Source organism: Pelodiscus sinensis, chromosome 27 (genome assembly GCF_049634645.1).
Source record: "Pelodiscus sinensis isolate JC-2024 chromosome 27, ASM4963464v1, whole genome shotgun sequence".
NCBI classification, from domain to species: Eukaryota; Metazoa; Chordata; order Testudines; family Trionychidae; genus Pelodiscus; species Pelodiscus sinensis.
Window position 1 is genome coordinate 2,864,806 of NC_134737.1, and position 22,210 is coordinate 2,887,015.

The 22,210-nt window shown below is 45.8% G+C and overlaps 1 protein-coding gene and 1 long non-coding RNA gene across 2 annotated transcripts in view; one reads left to right on the forward strand and one right to left on the reverse strand.

Moving 5' to 3' along the window:
• LOC112545088 (uncharacterized) overlaps positions 1-10,660 on the reverse strand; it is a 121,878-nt gene extending 111,218 nt beyond the window's left edge. Inside the window, exon 1 of the long non-coding RNA XR_012897838.1 lies at positions 10,504-10,660. This is a non-coding gene — a long non-coding RNA (uncharacterized LOC112545088). The remainder of the gene's footprint in view (positions 1-10,503) is intronic.
• Positions 1-22,210, forward strand: part of KCND3 (potassium voltage-gated channel subfamily D member 3) — a 247,524-nt gene that overhangs the window by 219,369 nt on the left and 5,945 nt on the right. Inside the window, exons 4-6 of the mRNA XM_075910074.1 lie at positions 4,770-4,871; positions 17,821-17,913; positions 21,689-21,745. Of these exons, the coding sequence (XP_075766189.1) occupies positions 4,770-4,871; positions 17,821-17,913; positions 21,689-21,745 (252 nt within the window). The remainder of the gene's footprint in view (positions 1-4,769; positions 4,872-17,820; positions 17,914-21,688; positions 21,746-22,210) is intronic.

Genomic DNA, 22,210 nt, shown 5'->3' on the forward strand with positions numbered 1-22,210 from the left:
GGAATTGTGCCCTCTCCGGACTTTACTTTGAGTGTCAGGGTTGGCCAGAACCAACAGATCAATGTAAAATTCACCTATAACGGCCCATTGCATCTAACTGCATGTGACAACACCGAGCATATCCTGTTTTCTATCCTGGAGCATGATTTACAGTCGGTGCTCACTCCCACTCCGGTGAAAGGAACACAGCTGACTAGGGGCAGTGGGGTTCCACAGGGCAGCACTTGGCCACAACAGGGTGAAATTCACTCTGATGCACAGGGTCTGTATTGTGCCTTTGCCAAGCCCTTCGTCGTGCCCCATCATGCTTACACACCCATGTCCTGCTGACCTGTAAGAACCATGGGGCTGACATGGGATATACATGATGACTAAGCCCTTTGCCTCAGCACAGAGGTGAATTTCACCCATAGACAGGATCGCAAGCACATCAGCCTTCGTAACTGTCCTTCATGGTCTACTCTTGGGCACGACTTCCTTCTTTCACTCTCCACTTTTTCCCAGCAATGGTTACTTGATGCCCCTCTGAAGATCTTTTAAATAACATCTACTCCCAACTCTGAAATCCAGGAGGCTTAATTATTTAGTGAGCTGGTGGCCCTGTTTCAAGGAGGAAGAGCAAACAGAGTCTCCGAGACGGACCATCCGCAGTCAGTGTAGCGTACAGCTATTAATATTTGATCTCCTGCTAGCCTGGAGGCAAAGGGAATAATGTTCATCGCAGGAGCCCAAGACTGAATCCACTTTGACAAATAACTGAACTGATAATGATAGCGGCAGAAGATGCGGATGGAACCTTTTGTGGTGCATCTGAGAAGGAACCATTGGGGATCCTTGCTGCAGCAAAGGAACTGACATTTTGTCCGGAGCGCAGAGGAAATACATCCTCTGTCATCACTGTCAATGGAAAGACAGAGATCACTGGGCCAAAGTTACTCCTACTGCAACTCAGGGGAGGGATGCCCCACACCCATTGCGAAAGTCAAGGAAAATGTACAAAGAGGCTTGAGTGTATGTGAAGTAACTTGTGTTTGAGGGCTTATCCATTCACCCTCCCTGGTCTTTCTCACGTGAACAGAGAACAGCAATACCCCAAGTCCATACAATTCGATGTTTATGGGGGTTAGCTTCCAGCAATCATGATCCTCATTTCCTTTCCTTTCTTCTCCTCTTCCCTTGTGTTTTCCCTCCCACCCCCACTCCCTCTTACTTCCTCTGTGTCCCTAATATATATAGCAATATTTTCAGGTATACTTAAACCAATCATTCCACTGAAATTTAACTAACCAACCCTAAGACATTGGCACATGATTTATCTAGCCAATTATATCCCTCCACCTTCATTGGTTTACATCAAACAAAATTAATTATACAGGAGACAGATAGAATCAAAGAACCAGACAGCACCAGACAGAAACAATGGCTGGGGATTGGGTCCCTGCCAGACAGACGTCTATCAACCTAAGTTTCTAGGCTCTTCCCTTTATCTGTTGGCCATAGATCTCAGCCCCAAATTGTTGGAATGCGCCTTCCTTCAATAGGAATGTTTTGGACTGGTTTGGAATGAGCCAAAAGCCTTAGCTTACGAACAAGGTCTCAGACCCTTTCACAGGCAGGCCTGAATATCGACGTCCTAACAACCTGGTGGAAAGCAGGTGCAATGCTTGTAGTGCAAAGCGATGATCCAGCAATTGCAGTGGCCCCTTGAACATGCCTGCCGCATTTTTAGGAAGAGAGGTTTATTGGGCTCCCAAATTGTGTGGAATTGTGGCTCCCAGTCATGCTCACTCCCACGTCCAATTCAGATTTGCCCCAGGGCAGCATACTTCTTGATGGTAGCATCGCCAAGAAGTACATCTCATCAGTGTTTGAGGGTCAGTTTTCCTGGCTTCTCTCTTCTTCCCAAGTCAGACAATTCCTGCCAAGACTTCTATAGTGCTCAGTGCCGTGCGGCTGTCATGGTTACTGTCATTAAAATGCTTAACAGGACAGGAAAAGGATGTGAGGAAGGAGAAACCCAGGAAAGAGAGGCCATCTTCGACTCACGGACTTTAAGGTCAAAAGGGACCATCATGATTATCTAGTCTGACTTCCTGCACATTGCAGGCCAGAGTCATGCATAAATCCTCTCATGGTGTCAGATCGCACGTTGTGAACTAATCTGCTGCCGGCTTGTGGTACAAGAACACTGGGTGATAGCCACCATCCATCTAAGCTAACGGCAGTTCTACCATTGGTTTCAGGGGATCCAGGATTTCACCAATCAATGTTGAGCTTTAATGTTAAAAGTGTGTGTGGGGGGGGGGGGGGGGGGGGGGAGGCGGATCCTTGGAAATGTGGCCAGGATTTAGAAATGTGATTCTTGGATACTTTTGGATACTTCCATTTTTGGATGCTCAAATGGGCTCATGGGGAACATCCACCCACTGAAAAAAGGTGCATCAACCTGGACGCTCAAAATTACTAATCCCTTGTGAATCTCATGGTCTGTGTCTTTGCACTGAATAGCACCGGGCACATGTGTTTGCTCAGGAAATGGTTTGTGTGCACAAATGAAAGTTCATTAGGTTAAGCAAACCTTTCAAACACAGAGCGTTTGAGTCTCTCATGCATATACAGTAATACACTTTCTAGAATCATTATGCACTGTGGATCCATCACAGGTATTTATTGCTTGGCTTTACTCTTGCTACAGTGTATGTCCATTAACCACCACTAATTAGAAAGGAAAGCCTAGTGATCTCTGTATTTAAAAGATCATGCAGTATTTTAAGACCCGACTCAAAAGTAATTTGAATAGTGTTGATTATTTCATGTCTTTACCTTTATTGGAACTTGAGCAATAAATACTGGATTAACAACTTTTTTAAAAAAAATAAAAGCAAATCCCTTCACAGAGACAGCATTTGAATAGACAAATGAGAAAGAGTTAAAAGCTGTTTGATCACCTAATGATAGAAGCTCATTGAGGCTTTAAATGTTTACATTAACTCTGTGCTACTTTTCAATAATGTAGTTCAGTCCTCTAACTAGAAATGATAGGGTCTGTAGATAAAAATGGGCCAAGCAGGGGTAACTTATTACAAGAAAGAAAACATTCGATAAATAGATCTTTTCTTCCTTTTTGAATAACTTATTTGTTGCTGCAAAGAGATTTCTATCTATCTATGAGGGCATATATTTTTCTGGAGAAAATTATTCTTTTATTACCATATATCCAAGTTAAAAATCATGCACTGCTGCCAGATGAGAGAAGGAACAAAGTGTTTTTCACAGTTTCAAAGGAGAGGCTAGATAGATAACATAAGAACAAGCGGTCACCAAATAAAATGAATAGGTGTCAGGTTTAAAACAAACAAAAGGAAGTTTTTCTTTGTGCAACACAGTCAACCTGTGGAACTCCTTGCCAGAGGATGTTATGAAGACCAGGACTTTAACAGGGTTCAGAAAAGAACTTGATAAATTTATGACTGGGTAGGAATGGTGTCCCTAGCCTCTGTTTGTCAGAGACTGGAAATGGATGATTTCCTGTTCTGTTCACTCCCTCTGGGGCATCTGGCATTGGCCACTGTGGGCAGACAGGACACTGGGCTAGATGGACCTTTGGTCAGATCTAGTATGGCCCTTCTTATGTTTATGTTAGAGAGAGAGAGAGAGAGAGAGAGAGAGAGAGAGAATTATTGATCTATGACCATCAGCTCATAGATGGAGTATATTAATAATCTGCCCTGTTATATGTACTTCTTTTTTCAGTCTCCTATTAACGGTTGGACCTCCCTGGTTCCGCACCCTCAGGACATGAGCAGTCCCAAACCAGAGAATTTATCAGACCAGGAAAGGTCAATGCTCCCCTGCCAGCTGCCAGCCTACATCTGGGTTTCTTTTCTGGCTGCCAGGATCTGGCTCTCCCTCCTGCTGCAGACCCAGATGGGGCTCTTGCTGTTGGCCACTGAGTTCAGGTTCCCCAGGCCGGGGTCCTCCATCCGCCACAGGCCCCACTGTTGCCTGGGCTCCCCAGCTGCCACCATTGTGGGAATCCTGGCTGGCTCCCATTTCCGGCCTCTAGGGCTCTCGTGGTTCCATAAGTTGGGGTGCACTGCTCAGCTCTGGCAATGTTCCCAGGGAGCTGTGGTGGTGGGGCTGCCCCCTTCCAGCACTGTGGCCAAAGGCTAAGGGGAGAAGTTTGGGATGGGGAAGGGCAACTCTCTTCCTGGTGCGACTGCCCCCTTGTGGTCACTCTGCATTATAACTGTCCCCCTGCACTCGGTACCCCCAGTGATCATTGTGGAGTATCACTGTCCCATCCCTCCCATTCTGTGTTATGGAAACCAATCCCATTCCAGGTACTTCCCATTGTCCTTGCACAACCAAACCCAGACCTTGACTTTGCTTTCAGTTAACGTAAGAGGAAGCTGCTGTACCAAAGTTGGTGCTCCTAGCACTTAGCACTTTTGAGTAGGTAGCAACTGACTCTTTAAGGGAAGCTATCACTCGGTTGTGAGCAGTCGGCTCTGGTAATGTCTTGAGTCCTCCGATTTCCTTATGTCCATCATTTGAGTTTTTCAAACTGGGTTGCAGGAAGGAAGTGCAAAGGTTCTGTTGGGCGTTGATCTTCTCCCAGCCATAAATTCCTTGTTGTTTCATCTCTCTGACTATTCAGGTTCCATGAAAACTTTCTTTTCAGTTTTCCCCTATTTTAGCAAAGCAGGGACAGCTGGCTTGGTGTGTGAAAGTAAAAATATGTTCATAAATCTTGTTTCTCTTCACAGAAAGCCCGGCTTGCAAGGATACGAGTGGCCAAAACTGGCAGTTCCAGTGCTTATCTTCACAGCAAGCGCAATGGCCTGCTGAACGAAGCTTTGGAGTTGACGGTACGTGCCGAGAAAATAATCCCTTTCACGCTGGAGTTTGAAAAGTTCTCCATCCCAGTCAAACCCTGTTTGGGTTGTTCCCCCCTCCACAAAGACATACCTAATTGCTTGTTATTCAGTGTGACAGCTTCACATGTTGAGTTGTGCTACACTATAATTACACAACAATCTACTGTATAGGCTATATATGTAGAGGCAGCTGGAATTCAGCTGCAAAATTGGAGAGGGAGGGAGGGATTTTCTGGGGCTCTTTCTTGAGCTAGGAAAGAATCCATCCTGCTAACAATGGCAGAATGACAGCATTAGTGTGTGTTGAAGCCACTGGAGCTGTCCCCATTTATCTGCGGTAAGATTCCAGCTCTCCAGGACACTTTTGTTATCTTTAATAAGGAGTCGCCTGTTTAAAAACACCTATCTACATTCATAAGTGTGCCACACCATATTAACAAGTGCCATGCTGTGCACAAGTAGCTCGGTAAGATCTTGCTAATTGTTACATTACTAATCCATAGGCTGGATGATACACAACCCGACACCTGTGCCAGAGCATGAGTGCGCACACACTCGCACCAGTGTGCACACACACACACACAAAACAGGCTCACTCTCACCCTATTTCTCAGTGAAGAGACAGCACTATATGGCTGCATACTGCAAGCCAGCAGCTCCAATAGTTTAACACACTATGTTGTGGAGCACTCACTAGCATGCTCGGACATACCACACGCCATTCAGACCCACCACTGCCAAAACAAGATTTCTGGTAATGCACCGTTCTTAAATATCCTTCTTAAAAATCATATTTGTTTCCCCGGGGGCTTGACCTGGCAAGGGGACAGCAGCTGTCAGTGCTGTTTGTCCTTGACTTGAGTTGAGGGTGCTTAACCCTTCAGCTCAGCCCAGAACTACCAGTGGCTTGAAAGCCACATCATGCCAGGAGTTGTCCTGGGAGGCTGTGGGATTCAGAGATCCCTGTTTGGGGCACAGGGGAGCCAACAGCCTTGCTGGACCCCTGGGCAAGGTGGGGCGGCTGACTCCGCTCTCCAGGAAGAGGCGGGGCCCAGCACTCGGTACTACCCACACCGTGACGCCTTCCCCCCCCCTCATCCCTTAGTGCTGCCTGGAGTGGGCCTCGTGCTGCCTTCCTCCCCGCCCCCCAGGCAGCCCTAAGAGCCACCCGGAATGCACCACATGGTGCTCCAGAGGCAATTTAAAGGGCCTGGTGCTCCGGGCGCTGCTGCTGCTGCTGCAGAAGCAGTGACAATGACTGGGAGCCCCGGGCCCTTTCGAATTGCTGGGCCCCGAGACAGTTACCCCCTTTGCCCTCCTGTGGGCAGGCCTGCGGGGACATGACTCCTTCATACTCGCTTCTCATTCTGGCAGCGGGGCTAGTGATTTGCTGCTTAGTGGGAGACGGAACCAACCCCCACCCACCTGCTCTTGGGCAGTGGGCATTGAGGAAGCCAGCTGCATCTGCTGTCCTCTGCCCCTTTGCCCCCAAGCTTGATGCAGACCAAGTCCCAGTCTTGCCTTGGTTCCGTCCTTTGCTCTCCCACTAATGGTTCTCTTGGCCAGGGTGTGCCACCGAGGATCTGCCATCTCTGGGAAACCCCCCGTCATATGTATGCTAGGCTCATAACCTGCTGCATACTCTGCACTGCCACACACACACACGTTATTTCACACCCCTCACAGTGGTCGACTCTCGTGATTTTACTGCTCATCTTCCCGCTCAGTGCATTTGTCCAATCCCCAGCCCCTGGAGTCAGGTGAATATATCGCAAGTGTCTCTTAACAAAACACCCTTCTAGCCCCTCCTGCTTGCAAAGACGAGCCAGGGAAGGTGAACCCTAAAGACTCAAGAGCTAGTAAGCAAATAAAACAGAAACTGACATTTATTCTTGTCAAAAAATGTTGTGATGTTGAGCCCATCTCACGATTTTGGAACAGCTGAGTTGGGCAGTGCTGCTCTTCTGCAGCTACGGAGGAGCATGGGAGGAGAAAAAGCCAGCACCTTGCAGAGTGGGTGAGTCACTGACATGATACGAAGGGACTGAGGAGGGATTCCTGACAGCATTAGCCCTGAAATGATCACAAGCTCGCAATTACTGGATTGCGAGAAAGAAGACCCGAGGGCTGTCCAGCAGGAGAGGAAACTATCACAGCTCTTGTTCTTTTCAGCACGGCGGTTTTATTTTTAATAGCAAGGTATCTGGAGGCTAATATTAGCTATTCATGAGAAAGGAAAGTTTTAAGTGCGTCAGATTGCTCGGCACAATCAGTGGAAATGAGAGAAGGGTGCTACATGAAAGCCAACTCAAAACCCGAGCAGGAATTAACACATTGTGTGGGTTTAATTTTAAATAAATCAGGCCGGGGCACACATAGGAAATAGAAACTGCAAAACTGAGCCTGGAGAGCCACCTAACGCTGTGTTCTTGCATCTGTACGCTGGACCTCATCCTGCAAACCCTTGCTGCTTTGCTTGGGGCTGCCCAATGGGAGCGTTCAAGGCAGCGAGGGCTTGCAGGGATAAACCCTTTGCTTGTACTTAGTTCTGGCCAAGTCTGAGAGAACAATTGCCACCATGAAAGTGGAGAGACGGGCTTTAGGATTTGGAATACAGTATCCCTGTGTTGTTGCCTGAGCCAACAGTTATCTGAATTCAGTGGGGGCTGGATCAGGGACATAGGAATCACTGTGCCCATTAGACGGTGCATGGGCTGTGCTGCCCCGTGATTCTACAGGCAGCCCCGTTGTTCAGGGAGGCTACTTACAGAGTAAGGATGTGGCTGGATGGGAGTAAAGGCTGAAGAATCCGGCCATGAGCTGCCGTGATGTCTTTTCAAGGTGATTCCCAGGCAGTGTACTGCATCAGACACTAGACCGGGGTGCCCAAGAGCTGGCTTCTGTCACTGACTTGCTGTGTCACTCCATTTCCCCACCTCTACAAGAGGGACAATGGCGTGTAGCACCCTTTGCAGACAGCACGGTGAGCTCCAGAGGAAAATGGCTCTAGAAGCACTAAGCCGGGGTGGGGAACGTAAGGCCCGGGGGCTGGATGTGGCCCCCGGCTTGCCTGGATCTGGCCCCAGAGGCTCAGGGCTTCCCCTGCCCCCAGTATTGGGAAGCCAGTGCTGGAGCTCCAGCCCCTCCACTGCCCCATTGCGGGCCTGAAGCTCACAAAATCTACTAGCCTGGGCCCCCTAGACTCTGTGTGTGAAGGGTGGTTTGAGGAATGTCTTTCTCCCTCTCAGTCAGGGGCCATGCCAGTGAGGGTTTGGAGGGCGGGGGCATTTCTTCTCACTCGTGTGCAGCCCGACTGATTTTTCTGTGGGTCAGCGGCCTCCAACACAAAAAGGTTCCCCGCCCTAGCACTAAGCAAATCTGAGAGCTAAGTTCTCATGTTTGTCAAAACCCAACCCAACCACCGGGGGCATTTTGCCACCTCAGCGGAGCAACTATCCATGTCAGAATCCAATTCCCTGCTCACAAGCCTTCCTTGCTCCCCCAGGCCGTTTCTCTCCCGCTCTGCAAAGGTCCCCAGCCCCTAATGACAGTGACGCCTTCTGAAAATGAGCATTAAATCTGCTCCACGGGTTGCACATTTTTTTTAAGCATGGGCTGTAAACAGAGCTTGTCAATCAAACTGTGAAAATCTTTGAAGGAGGCGCCATGTGGTCACGACTTGGGCCAGGACTCTGAGAGCCAGCTCAGATGAGTTAATAAGATTCTGTTATTTCATCAGGAGGCAACATGCGCTGAAAATGTAAATCAAGCCCTGGGCTTTCTTGGTCTTTTAATTGTACTGCTTAAAAATGCCACGGCAACTCGGTGCAGATGTGCAGCTCTCACTTGGTTTTCCAGCCTGTCTCCCCAATACAAATCCCATCCCTTCTTTCTGCCAGACCACTCACAGAATGGCTGCGGGGACACAGATGCAAAAGTCGAGAACCCAGTCGCCTGAGAGCAATATTTGGCTGCTAGGTTCTTTTTCTGGCTTTTGCCCAAAGTGAGTTGGAAAAGGCGCCTTTGTTTTTTTCTCTCCTTTTGGCTTTGTGGCTACTGCAGATGTTGGGAAGATGAAAAAAACATTTCTGAAGTGGTTCTGGGGAGTGTGTGTTCCCATTCATCAAGACTTTAATGATTATTTTTATTTATGTATATGATGGCAGTGCAGCGGGCAGAGGTGGGCAGTAAAACGGCAGAAGCTGTAATTGCCCGTACCTGCTAAGGCGCAGGCAAATATAGCACAGCAGCTGGCCAGAGGCTAATCCTGGGGAACCAGATCCAGCCCATGGGCCAGTATTTGCAAACTCCTGGTCTCTGTGCAAGCTATGGGCCCAGTTGTACATATACATACTAAAAATATGCCCCTGCCCTGCCCATCTAAATAGCCAAAAGCAAGAGAGGGTCGGAAAACGGAAGGATGGCCATCCTGTGGGGCACTGAAGCATAGAGAGATTAAGTGATTTGTCCCCGTCTGTAGTAATGCCAGACACGTCTCTTAAATCCCAAGTCATGGCAGGTGCCCCTCTCTTGGATAAGGATATTATCCAATGCACAATGCAACAGTCAGGAAGTTCCCCTGGACCTAACCCTATGAGGCCAGAGTCTCCTTTTCTTAGCCCTGGTCTATAGAAGGTGTTTATTTTGAAATGACCCCCCCCCTTATTTAGAAATAATAAGAGGAGTGTCCACACTGCCCAGCCTGTTATTTCAAAATAATGGGCTGGTCATTTCAAAATCTGTGCTCCTGCTTTCCTTGGGGAATAACACGTATTTCAAAATAGTGATTTCAAAACAGCAGTCATGTGGACACTCCATTGCAGCTATTTCAAAATAGCTGCTCCCCAGAGTCACTCGAAGTAATTACTCCCCAGTGCTTTCAGGGGCTCTACGTCGAGATAGCGCGTCCACATTAAGGGAGCCGGCCTCGGATTAATTTCAAGGCTCTCTGTCAGGGGGTACGCCCCCGTCAAGGGGCTCGGCCCCCTCCGACCAGGCCTGTACAGCACCCCAACGTCTCACTGCAAAAGTCCCGGCCCTTCTATCAGGGCATATACGGTATGAAAGTCTCAATGCAAAAGTCCCAGCCCTTCTATCAGGGCATATACGGTATCAAAGTCTCAATGCAAAAGTCCCGGCCCTTCTATCAGGGCATATACGGTATCAAAGTCTCAATGCAAAGTCCCGGCCCTTCTATCAGGGCATATACGGTATCAAAGTCTCACTGCAAAGTCCCGGCCCGTCTATCAGGGCATATACGGTATCAAAGTCTCACTGCAAAGTCCCGGCCCGTCTATCAGGGCATATACGGTATCAAAGTCTCACTGCAAAGTCCCGGCCCTTCTATCAGGGCATATACGGTAGGCGAGGCCTAGCCGCTCTGAGAAGCCTCCCCTGGCCCGGGGTTCGCTTGCCCAGGGAAGGGAAAACGGGTGGTAGGGGGACCCGGGCCCTCCCTCTCCACCGGGGCCCAGCCCAGGGCCCTTTAGGCAGGGTCTGTGGCTCCTGCCGGCTCGGTGGGGGATCCGGCCGATACAGGCCGAGCCAAACTTTGTCTCTCTTGCCCTGGGCTGCTCCCTGCCGCGCCCCGGCCCCCCCGGTCCCTTCGCCCCCAGGGCAGTACCTGGCGGGGCTGCGGGCGCGCTCCTGCCGCCCTGGGTCGGCGGCTGCTTCCTCCGTGTCAGGGTCCAGCGCGGGCGGCGACTCCGGACCCGGCGGCTGCAGGAACACCGGCCTGGTCTCCTCCTTCGCCCTGGGGCCTCCCCGACTGCCGGGCTCCTTCTGCCCTTATACCTGGCCGCTGTTGGGAGCATGCCCAGTAGGGTCGGAGGGGCGGGGCCTTCTCTGCCAGCTGGGCCTGGGCTATCCCCTGCTCATCAGTGCGGGGCCTGTCCGCCCCGTCACACTCTCCCATAGTGGGGACGTGCTACTTCGATGTGGTTATTTCAGGAGTTATTTCAAATTTAGTTCTTCCAAAATAATTTCCCAGTGTAGACACGCCCTTACATTGCGATACATGAGGCCAGCCTGTGAGTTGGATGCTAACTGTGAGGGATGTGGCAGAATCTGACCAGTGATTTGCCAATCTCCGCTTGTTTTTAAATGTTACAAAGGAATGTGTCCTTTGTAACTGTCAAGTGGGGTAATATTTTGGTTCCTAGCTCTGGGACTGAACCTCCTGAACTGTAATTACATGGTAGCAACACTTGGTTATGTTTCCTACCCTTGAAGCAGGGCCAGAACTTGCGTCAACATTAACTCCACTGGTTAATGTTAATGGGATTTTCATGTATCTCTCCAGTGACAAGACTGCCTTAGGGTTAGCAATAATTCCAAGTGTAATTACCATGTGGTCCTTATTAGCAATTAGCCTGGAATTTCCATTGTTTACTATTATGTAATCAATACATAATCGTTTTATAAATGCCCAGTAGTAACAGTGTGAGATGAGCCAGAAGAGAAGCACTAGGACTGATGGATCCCAAAGTACATTATCTGGAGTTATCCAAGGAAATAATTACCATAGATAACACTCCGGTTGAACACTCAGCATGCATGGGGCTTTTGGGCATGTAGGGACCCAGGTCTAATTCTCCTCACCCACCAGTGGAGTTACTCCTGATTTACACCTGCTTATGTGCAAGGAGAATCAAGCCGTGTCTCTTCAGGAAGGGCCTAGCAGTGTATTGGGCACATGAAGAGCAGAGGAGATGGTGAGAGGAGAGCAGTGTGAGAGAGGATGTTCATTCCCTACACTCAGCACCCACTTTCCTTTCCGTGAAATGTGGGCGTGGAGCATTTTACATTTGCCATGCAGGCCCGGCATAGACAGGTTTTGTGCCCTTTCATATAAGCACGGCTGTACTGGGTCAGATCAAAGGTCCATCTAGCCCATTATCCTGTCTGCTGACAGTGGCCAATGCCAGGTGCCCCAGAGGGAATAAACAGAACAGGAATCATCAAGTGATCCTTCCCCGGTCACTCATTCACAGCTTCCAACAGAGGCTAGGGACACTATTCCTGCCCATCCTGGCTAATAGGCATTGATGAACCTATCCTCCATGAATTTACCTAGCTCTTTTTTGAACCATGTTATTGTCTTGGCCTTCACAACATCCTCTGGCAAGGAGTTCCACAGGTTGACTGTGTGCTGTGTGAAGAAATATTTCCTTTTGTTTGTTTTAAACCGGCTACCTATTAATTTCATTTGGTGACCTCTAGTTCTTGTCAAGGTTCCCTCCAAACTACGTGGCAGCAAAGACCTGCAGCTGCTTAATAAGCCCCACCTAGCCAAGGGCTCAGGACTTGTGCACAGAGCTGCCTGGCTAGGGAAGGGGCACTTCTCCCTCAGCACCAGCAGCAACTCCCTGCTGAAGACAGAGCAGTGAGCGTCTTCCAGCCAGCAGGGAGGGGACACAAAGTCATGTGTTTCACTACCCATTTGTGACTTTTTCTCATGTTGCTGTTCCAAATGGCTTTTTAACACAAATGTCCTGACTGTCTAACCTTCCCTGCTTTCTGCAAAAAAAAACATGCAAATCTCTCTGTTTCTAGTTTCCTGCTACAAAGCACCTCTGGTACTCAGAGAGATTAGGGTTACCTAAAGCCACTGGTTCCATTACTGTGTTCCTTTCTTCTTTTAAGTGAGATTTAGCTTGATATGGCTGCACTTGCTTTATCACAGAAGGTGTGCTCCACAGGAGATATTCAGATGCAAAGCCCTTTTCAGCTTTGATTCCTTTCCTCCATCTCAGCGAGAAGAGGTTTAGCTAGTGAACTCTGCAGGCTTTGGCCAGGACCTCTTTGATGTGTTAGTTCACTTGTGTTACTATTAGTAAGAAAACCCTAAACCGTTATGGGTTTTTTTTAGCCTAATTCTGAACGGATCTTCTGGATATGAAGCACAGCAATTTTCAAAGCAATAACGGGAAATTGCCTCCTACCTAAAATAAATGTCTCCAAAACAGTCTATAAACTTTGTTTAGTCAGTCATCCATAATTATATATGGGGGTGCTTTTCATTTAGCAACAGGCAATTTGCCTGATTTTCAGAGATACCAAGTCAATTCTTGATGTGACTTCAGGTACATTCAAAGATGCAGGTTTGTTTGTTTGTTTGTTTTACATTGAGGGTAACAGAAGAGTCACTTAGGTGTGCTAGAACAGTGATAGAAATTTAGCCGTGTTAGTTGGGTGTAGCTGAAACAAAAAACAGGACTATGTAGCACTTTAAAGACTAACAAGATGGTTTATCAGGTGATGAGCTTTCGTGGGCCAGACCCACTTCCTCAGATCAAATAGTGAAAGAAAATTGGCATGACCATATATATCAAAGGATACAATAAAAAAATGAACACATATGAAAAGGACAAATCAAATTTCAGAACAGAAGGGAGATGAGGGAGGGAGGTAAATGTCTGTGAGCTAATGATATTAGAGGTGATAATTGGGGAAGCTATCTTTGTAATGGGTAAGGTAATTAATGTCTTTGTTCAGACCTAGGTGTAAAGTGTCAAATTTAAGCATGAATGACAGTTCAGAGGATTCTCTTTCAAGTCTGGTGTTAAAATGTCTTTGAAGCAGGATGCAGGTAATCAAGTCGTTGAGACAATGCCTTTCTGGTTGAAATGGCAAGAAACTGTTTTTTCTTTGTGATCCTGTCTAATATCTGTTTTGTGGGCATTGATTCTTTGGCGAAGTGTCTGAGTGTCTGAGACGTACATAGCAAACAGACACTTTCGGCACATGATTGCATAAATTATATTTCTGGATGAGCAGGAATATGTGTTCTTGATCTTATAACTGAATTGGTTAGGTCCAATAATGGTATCAGCAGAGTGAATATGTGGACAAAGCTGGCAATGGGGTTTGTTGCAAGGGAAGGTTCCAGAGTTGGTATTAGTGTGGAATGTCCTGTGCTCTAATCCCACTGACAGAGACCAGAAACTTCAGGATCTCTACCAAGCATTTATAAACCTCAACTACCCACCTGGAGAAATAAAAAAACAAATTGAAAGAGCCAGACGAATACCTAGAAACCATCTACTACAAGACAGACCCAAGAAAACCAACAATAGAACACCACTTGTCATCACCTACAACCCCCAACTTAAACCTGTCCAACACATTATCAATAAACTACAACCTATACTGGAACAGGATACTAAACTCCGAGAGGCTCTGGGAGACAGACCCACAGTTTCTTTGTGTGGGTGCAAACAGAACTCGGTGCCAGCTGCTCCTGGCTGGGACAATCACCTAATCTCAAGATGATTCTTACCTACAGCCACAGGACATACCACACTAATACCAACCCTGGAACCTTCCCTTGCAACAAACCTCGTTACCAGCTTTGTCCACATATTCACTCTGCTGATACCATTATTGGACCTAACCAATTCAGTTATAAGATCAAGAATACATATTCCTGCTCATCCAGAAATATAATTTATGCTATCATGTGCCAAAAGCGTCCGTCTGCTATGTACATTGGACAAATGTCTCAGACGCTTCGCCAAAGAATCAATGCCCACAAAACAGATATTAGACAGGATCACAAAGAAAAAACAGTTTCTTGCCATTTCAACCAGAAAGGGCATTGTCTCAGCAACTTGATTACCTGCATCCTGCTTCAAAGACATTTTAACACCAGACTTGAAAGAGAATCCTCTGAACTGTCATTCATGCTTAAATTTGACACTTTACACCTAGGTCTGAACAAAGACATTAATTACCTTACCCATTACAAAGATAGCTTCCCCAATTATCACCTCTAATATCATTAGCTCACAGACATTTACCTCCCCGCCCCCATCTCCCTTCTGTTCTGAAATTTGATTTGTCCTTTTTATACGTGTTCATTTTTTTTATTGTATCCTTTGGTATATATGGTCATGCCAATTTTCTTCCACTATTTGATCTGAGGAAGTGGGTCTGGCCCACGAAAGCTCATCACCTGATAAACCATCTTGTTAGTCTTTAAAGTGCTACATAGTCCTATTTTTTTGTTTTGGGTGTGCTAGAAATCCATGGAATTAATCATAACTGATTTGATTCCTTTAACACCCCTAGAAGAAGTCAGATGGTAGATGCCTATGTTAAGATATCCTGCTTTTATCCCATTCCACCATTTGTTTTTTTAAACGTTTGGATATTGCTGCTAGGTGCCAGAAACAGATATTCAAGGCATGTGTCAACTTTTATCTTGCAGATTCCAGCCTCACAGAGTAGCTAGGCACCTCCTGCTGAGACATCTATGGAGCTTAAGGGGGCCACTTGCAAACAATTAATTGCCATTTTAATGTGTCTAATTGTCTTTGAAAGTTTTAGCCACTAAAGATTAATGAGGATGATCACTGAAAACATGCTGTGAAATTGGGGTGGATTTCAGGGTCAATGAATTTAAAGAAAAAAGTGCTCAGCAAAATAGTTCTTAAAACTGCAACTATGGAATGGAAAAATTGACATAATCCTTGTTTTGGAACTGCAGAGAGATTTGCCAGTTAGGCCCTTCTTAGCTCCTCTCTTTCCATTTCTGGAGCCATTTGAAAATCAGATCTGAAGAGTGCGTGATACACGCAATCTTTTAAGAAACAAGCATTTGTATACGACCACAGAGATAGCAGATTCACTGGCTTGCATGCTGTAATACACAAACTTTGACTGCGGTGCTCTGAAATGTGCTTATTGGAACTCCTCTGTTGTGTGTGTGTGTGTGTGTGTGTTAATCTCTGCCCATTTGCATGGGACTCCAGAGCACTGGTAAAGCAGATTTTCTTCATGATATTTACCATGTTGAGCAAGTACTTTCTGACATCTTCCTTCTTTACCTGCCAATAATCTCATGCAAATAGTGAAGTTAAGTAATTGCTGGTTTTATATAGTTACTTTGATCTAATATCTTTGCACTGAAGGATTGAATTGGGTATAAGAACAATAAAAGATTAGATTGCGAGCTCTTTGGGTTTGGCTGATGGGTTATATGGTGCCTATCACAATCCAAACCAACTCTAGAGTCCTTACAACATGACAAACACTGCTAAAAACAGCATAGTCTAACTATCAACACACAGAGGTAGGAGAAAGGAGCATCAGAGTCCTGATCCCCGCTCTGAAGTTGGCTACCACTAACCCATGGGGCAAGGCACTGTACATTTATATCATCGGTTGACCCATGGAGATAATAATAGTGATCTCTCTCAGAAGGGTGGCATCTGGGTTAGTCAATACAGACAAGAAGCTTCATCAAAATGTTATTATGCATACACTGTACTGTGGTTCCTTCGGATTTATTTGAAGAAGATAAAGTCCTTCTCATTACAAAGGCAGGCTTTAAGCTTTCCCTTACACCTGCTCCCTGTGCCTCTCCCCAAAAACCATTCATCAGCAGCATGAAACCCTCATCCAGCTTGGGGTTTAGCGAAGAAACTGATGACAGAGCAATTTGCAGATAGCATTCCTGCTGCTGCCTGAGCGTGATTTTGGAGACCAGGCTGTCAGCTGTTGGGACAAAACTTCTCAGGAGACCCAGTTAAGTCAAACTCCTCCTGCAGGGTCCCTCTTTCATTGCAAAGGTTTCTAGTGAAGTCAAAAGGGCACATGCACACACACCCCAACAACAACCACATCATCATCTCAGGTCAGTTTTCTTTTCTGTGGCTTGAATCCTTAACACTTGCTTGCCCCCCAAATTCAGCCCAGTGAGAAACCTGTCTGACCCCACCTATCCTACTTTCTACAGACCTTTTAGTCAGGTCTGACAGCGGCCAATCCTCTTTTAAAGGCTCTGAGCCTAACGCAGCTCATCTGTGCATGATTCTGGCCCAGCTGGGAGTGCCTGCCTCTAAAGACTCGCCCAGGGAAATCAGGCCTGCTTCTGCCTTAGACTGTGAGCTCTTTGGGGCAGCGTTTGTACAGCACCTAGCCCCATGGGGCCCTGAGCCATGACTGGGACTCGCAGGTAGTATCGCAACACAAATAACCATCGGTAATTCAGTCGCCATTATTAACAGACACAACCCCACAGGAATCCTTCAGAAAATGGAGCTTTTTCTCCCAAGGGACTGCTGCTAATTCCCTCTGCTCTAACCTCTTGTGCCAATGCTACACGTTCCCCCAGACAATCTACTTCGCTTCTCCTAACGGGGACAATTGATTCATAATAATAAATTGCACCTCTCCAGTGTCTTTTATCCAAGCTGCTTGTCAAGTAAAGGCCTTGCTCCTGTGAGGTTCCCCACACCAGCAGCGAGGTTCTAGCGCTAGGACTAGATTTCAGGACTCCTGGCCCTTACTGACTGTATCGTCATTAACGCCCCACAGAGCCAGTTTATCCTGCTGCTTGTCCTCACTGTTTCACATCAGTTCTCTGTGGGTTTTGTACCATTCCCACGCCAAGAGGCAGGATCAGAAAGCCCCGTACCACCTGACCCCCTCAATTACACCCCGGCCACACCCCCACTAGCACAACCTCTTCTGTCCTTTTGTACCCGAGTACGACTGTGTCCCTTTGATTATCCTTACTCCACCAAGTTTCTGTGATGTCCGTTGAATCGATAGCCTCATTTAATGCTCTAGTTCACCCATCATATTCTTTAGACTTCTCACATTTGTATGCACACCCTTTAAAAACGTGTCACTTTGTAGTTGTCTGATGTAACGTGACTCAGTTGAAGGCAGCTTTTTTTCATTTGACTGTTTCTCATCAGACCCTACCCATATTTTATCATCTTCCATCCTCTCCTCTTTATTAGGACATAGAGAATCTCTATTAATAGACCCTCCCCTAAGGGATGTCTCTGTCTGAACCACATGCTCCACCCCACCTGTCAGCTTTCCCCCATCCTTTATTTTTAAAATTGTTCTATGAGTTTTGTATGAGCGGATTCCTCTCTTTCTCCCCATGATTTCATGCCTGGTTCTTCTTTCTCTGACTGTTTAGGGATCTACTGACGATGAGCAGCATGTCAGCAAACCCACCTCGCTGATCGAAAGCCAACATCACCACCTGCTGCACTGCTTGGAAAAAACAACTGTAAGTAGCAATAGGCCTCAAAATCTGACTCCATTCTTTGCTCCTGGATCCCAGCTTCCTTTGGAGAGGACTAGGGTACAGTATGGCTTTGCTCCTGTGACCCAGTGCATGCACTCACAAACACTCCCCCCTCCCCCAGAGGGGATACAAATAAGTCACTCACATCTGAGATTCAGCACAGTGATGGGTGCTGAATCTCAGAAGTTTCCTGGACTAGACCACCCAGGGAAAGATTCACTTGCTTTTTGTGAATTGCTTGACAAATCAGCATTGTGCAAAATGCTAAATCTGTGTAAAAGGGCAAAGGGCTGGATTGCTCTGTACACCACTGCACAGTGAGTGCAAACCACTGTCCTTTTGATCGGGTACCACTGCCTCCTTGCACTCACTTTGCAACTGGCGCAAATGACAATCCAGAATGCCGGGCACCAGGGACTCAAGCTAGTTTATATACGTTTATGCAAGCAGCCACTGCGGAGCAGAGAAGTGGCCTGTAATGACTCAAGACACGGACTTGCGGGAGTAGGTTTTAACCAGGGTTTCTGAATCCATTGCTCCCACCCACCGCCAGTGATGGAACAGGTTGCTGGCAGGAAGAGGAAGCTGATCACAGCAAATTCCAAGCCACGTGTATTCCCAGCCACAAATAGGCTGGCGAAAACAACCACTGAACCATTTAAAGGGAGCAGCCGAGCCTTTTTAGTATGGTTTGGTGATGCCACTCATGTCTTTCCTTCCTGACAAGCCTCATTTAAAGGACCAGTCCCTTCATCAGGGGGACCAGTCAAGTGGATTCCACTGGAGCCACGTTTCACTTATGCAATGCATGGTGCTGGCATGAGACCCTTGGTAGTGCTATTTTTTAAATTATCAAATGTTTCTGTAAGCAGAAGTCCCTGGAAAAATTGCAAACAGATCTTTAACTCGTATCCATTTCCAGCTCTATATTCAAAAGTGATCTGTGGTAAAGGGACATGTTATTTATATTGTATATATCATGGCCCTGCCTAGAAAGACACCAGTGGGTTGAAACCTGAATAGGAAAGGGATACATCTTATCTGCAACTACCATCAGCCATGCCTTTGCTTTCTGACCTACACGCATAACCTTAGTTTTTTCACAATGTGGTTCCTACCAGAATAACACCCTGTAGGTTCCAAAGACGCTTTGGAAGAAGCGCATTGGTTAAATACCTATAGCAACTAAATCCCGCAGGTTCTGAAACTCATCCTGATGAATTACGAAGCGAATCATTACGGTGATGATATCAGTGGCTGTTGATTTAATTGTATAGTATAAGTATGAGCTTGCCTGTGTTTCTGATAACACTGTATGTTTCATTGCAAGCAGCTATTTCACAGCCTGACTCTTCAGTTGTTTAGAATTCTGTACGTACCCTCAAGCTTCAAATGATTTCAAATATGCTTATATCATGTGATTATTGCTACTATTTGCCAAGTGCCATAAAGTTGCCTAGTATTTTAAACAGGTAAGATCCCCGTTCCAAAGTATCTACCATCTAATGTCCAGATCCTGCAAAGTCTTAGACACATGCTTAACTTTACACACCGTGGGTATTTCCACTGCCTGTCAGTGAGTAAAGTTCAGCAAATCTAAAACTCATTGCAGAGCTGGGGCTTACATTAGACAAACTTTAGGCCAGATGACGATATTCTGTCTTCGGAGTCGCACTTTTTTGCACACTGATTCCAGTGAGACACCTTGTGATGTAAGTTGCTATTAGCTGTTTGGCCCAAAATGAATGATAACAACAGCCAATGGGGTCAAAGGGGCAGCAGCAGAGAGAGGAGAATGCAGGGCGGAATTGTTTCTTGAGTTTTTCTATATTGACCCCCAATTTATTTTGTTCGAGATGGCTGTGCAGGGTGGGGAACAGAAATATAGAGGAGCTACTGCATTGACTAGAATCCAGAAAAAAAGCCACAAAACTTGTAAGGTGAACTGTCCTGCCTTTGCATTCAGATATTTGCATCAGCTGTTAAAAATTTTCTGAATTTTGATTTTTGGGTCCAAAAATGTCATGCCAATTTAGATGAACATTGGAGGGGAAAAAAATCCACAAAATATTTGCTGCATTTTTGCCCCATTTTTCAGCTTGCCGCAACCCTGATTAGATTGTCTGCAATGTGATCGCATGTCTGGGTATCATGCTTAGAGCTGATCAGATCAGGGAAAATAACTATTTGAAAATAATATGCTTGATGAATGACAGCAAAAAACAAATTCTGTCTTCAAAAAATGCATAGCTCTGTTTGATTAATGAAAACTGTTAATTTTGAATACATTATTTGTTGGGTAATGGGGAACCAGAGGAGATAATTAACAACTTGAATAATTTACCAAGTGACATACCGGATTCTTCATTACCGGCAATATTTAAATGAAGATTGGATTTTTTAAAAAGATATTCTCTAGTTCAAAAGGAATTATTCTGGGGAAGTTCTAGGGCTTGTGTTGGGGAGGGAAAGGAGAGCGAGGCTAAATTATCATAATTGTCTCATCTGCATATGGAACCTCTGACTCTCTGAATTGATGAACAAACTCTGTCACAACAGCCATATGATCCTCTAGAATCATGATACAAACACCAGCAGGATTTTATTTAAGGTGGGTTTATTTTTATTTTTTTTATTTTTTAACTTGTTTGGGATTTTTTAGGTTTTTTTCCCTCTCTCTCTCTCTCTAGCTCTGTTCAGTATTAAGTGGCTGTTCAATTCTTGAAGTGTGAGCACTGCTAACCTGGAGTACCAAAGTTTTCAAAAAAGAGGCTGTCATTCAAGGAGTCAGTTGCAGCATGTTTAGATTGTGGTTCTCGATGCGCTAGTCAAAACAGCTCAATCAATTTTTGTGTTGAAATTCCTGTACTTTCTTGGCATTCTTAATCTATTAAGACATTATGCAAAACCATCAAATTGCAGAAACTGCAGCCTATGAATTCGAAACACTGAAGAGTCATTTTGAAATGTTTCAGAGTTTCAGGAGGAATGGAATGAGGAATGATCCATGTGTCATGGTTACCAACGTGTTTCAAAGGGCAATTCACCTTTCCTTAAACTAAAAAAGGGGAGCTTAAAAGGACATTCATTATTTTCACAGTATCTGCATTTGTCACTAAAATAAAGTCCTACAATGTAACAGCTATGAATGGCCCACACATCTGGCTTGTTACAAGACAAAGTGACCTTGAGATGCTTCCGACAAGCATGACAAAAAAATTCTTTGTTGTGTTAACACAAGATTTGTCAGCTCTATTCCCTATCCCTAATGTGAGCACTGACATTCATATCCTATACTTACTCTGGCTGCTTGCCTTCGTTGAGCCATGTCCTTCAGCCAGAACTTTCCTTCTGCATTTCCACAAAGGAAAACCAAAACACAGTCCCATTGTGTAATCCCTGAGCCACTCACAATGCAATCGCCAAGCTCCATTTCAGGGCCCGAAAATTTGTTTTATCTGCTGCTTCTGTATCTCAATAAATAAATAAAAGGAAATAATGAATAGCTGTCATGTGCCTTGGACGTCCACTCTCTTTTAGAAAGAGAACACAAAATTAAAATGCAATCTTCCAAAGAAAGAAAGAAACTGATATAGCAAATCAGTTTAGTAAAGGGAAAGGCTCAGTTGCCCATTGAAACTTGGGGTGCCAGATGGAATGCTGAGATTGAATGGATGGAATGCGGAGACTAAACATTGGAATGCAGGAATGGAAAATCAATCGTGTTTTTATCTTTTGTTGGCATGTTGTCCTGTAGGGATTGTCCTATCTTGTGGATGATCCCCTGTTATCTGTACGAACTTCCACCATCAAGGTATTTCCTTTTTTTAAATCAATCTGTTTTCTACGCTCTCTGTGACGCGTCCAGAATGTTTGCTTCCTTTCTTGTTCTTGTCCTGTTCTCTGGAGTTTGTGCATGGGGTTCATTTTTGCCTTTGTTTGATGTCAGACTTGGTATCTGTTCCAATGAAAATAGATGGTTGCCTTATCTCCAGCCCCCCTCCTCTCCTCCTTCCTTTCCAGTTCTGAGAAGTAAAAAGTTACATTTGTATATTGGGCATCTGGGAATGTTTATGTACATGTATATTCTTTGGCTCTTCCCTACCCTGTTCTCTACTCATTGGTGCAAGAGGCACTGAAGTTTTCCGTGCAACTCTGAAGCTCTAGGCTACCCAAATTTGCAGTTCTAGGTGACCCTTTATCACCATTTCCCTCCCCTTTCTGCCTCCCCCTTAACACCTTTACTTCTGCCACAAATAACCCAGCTGCCAGCCCAGAA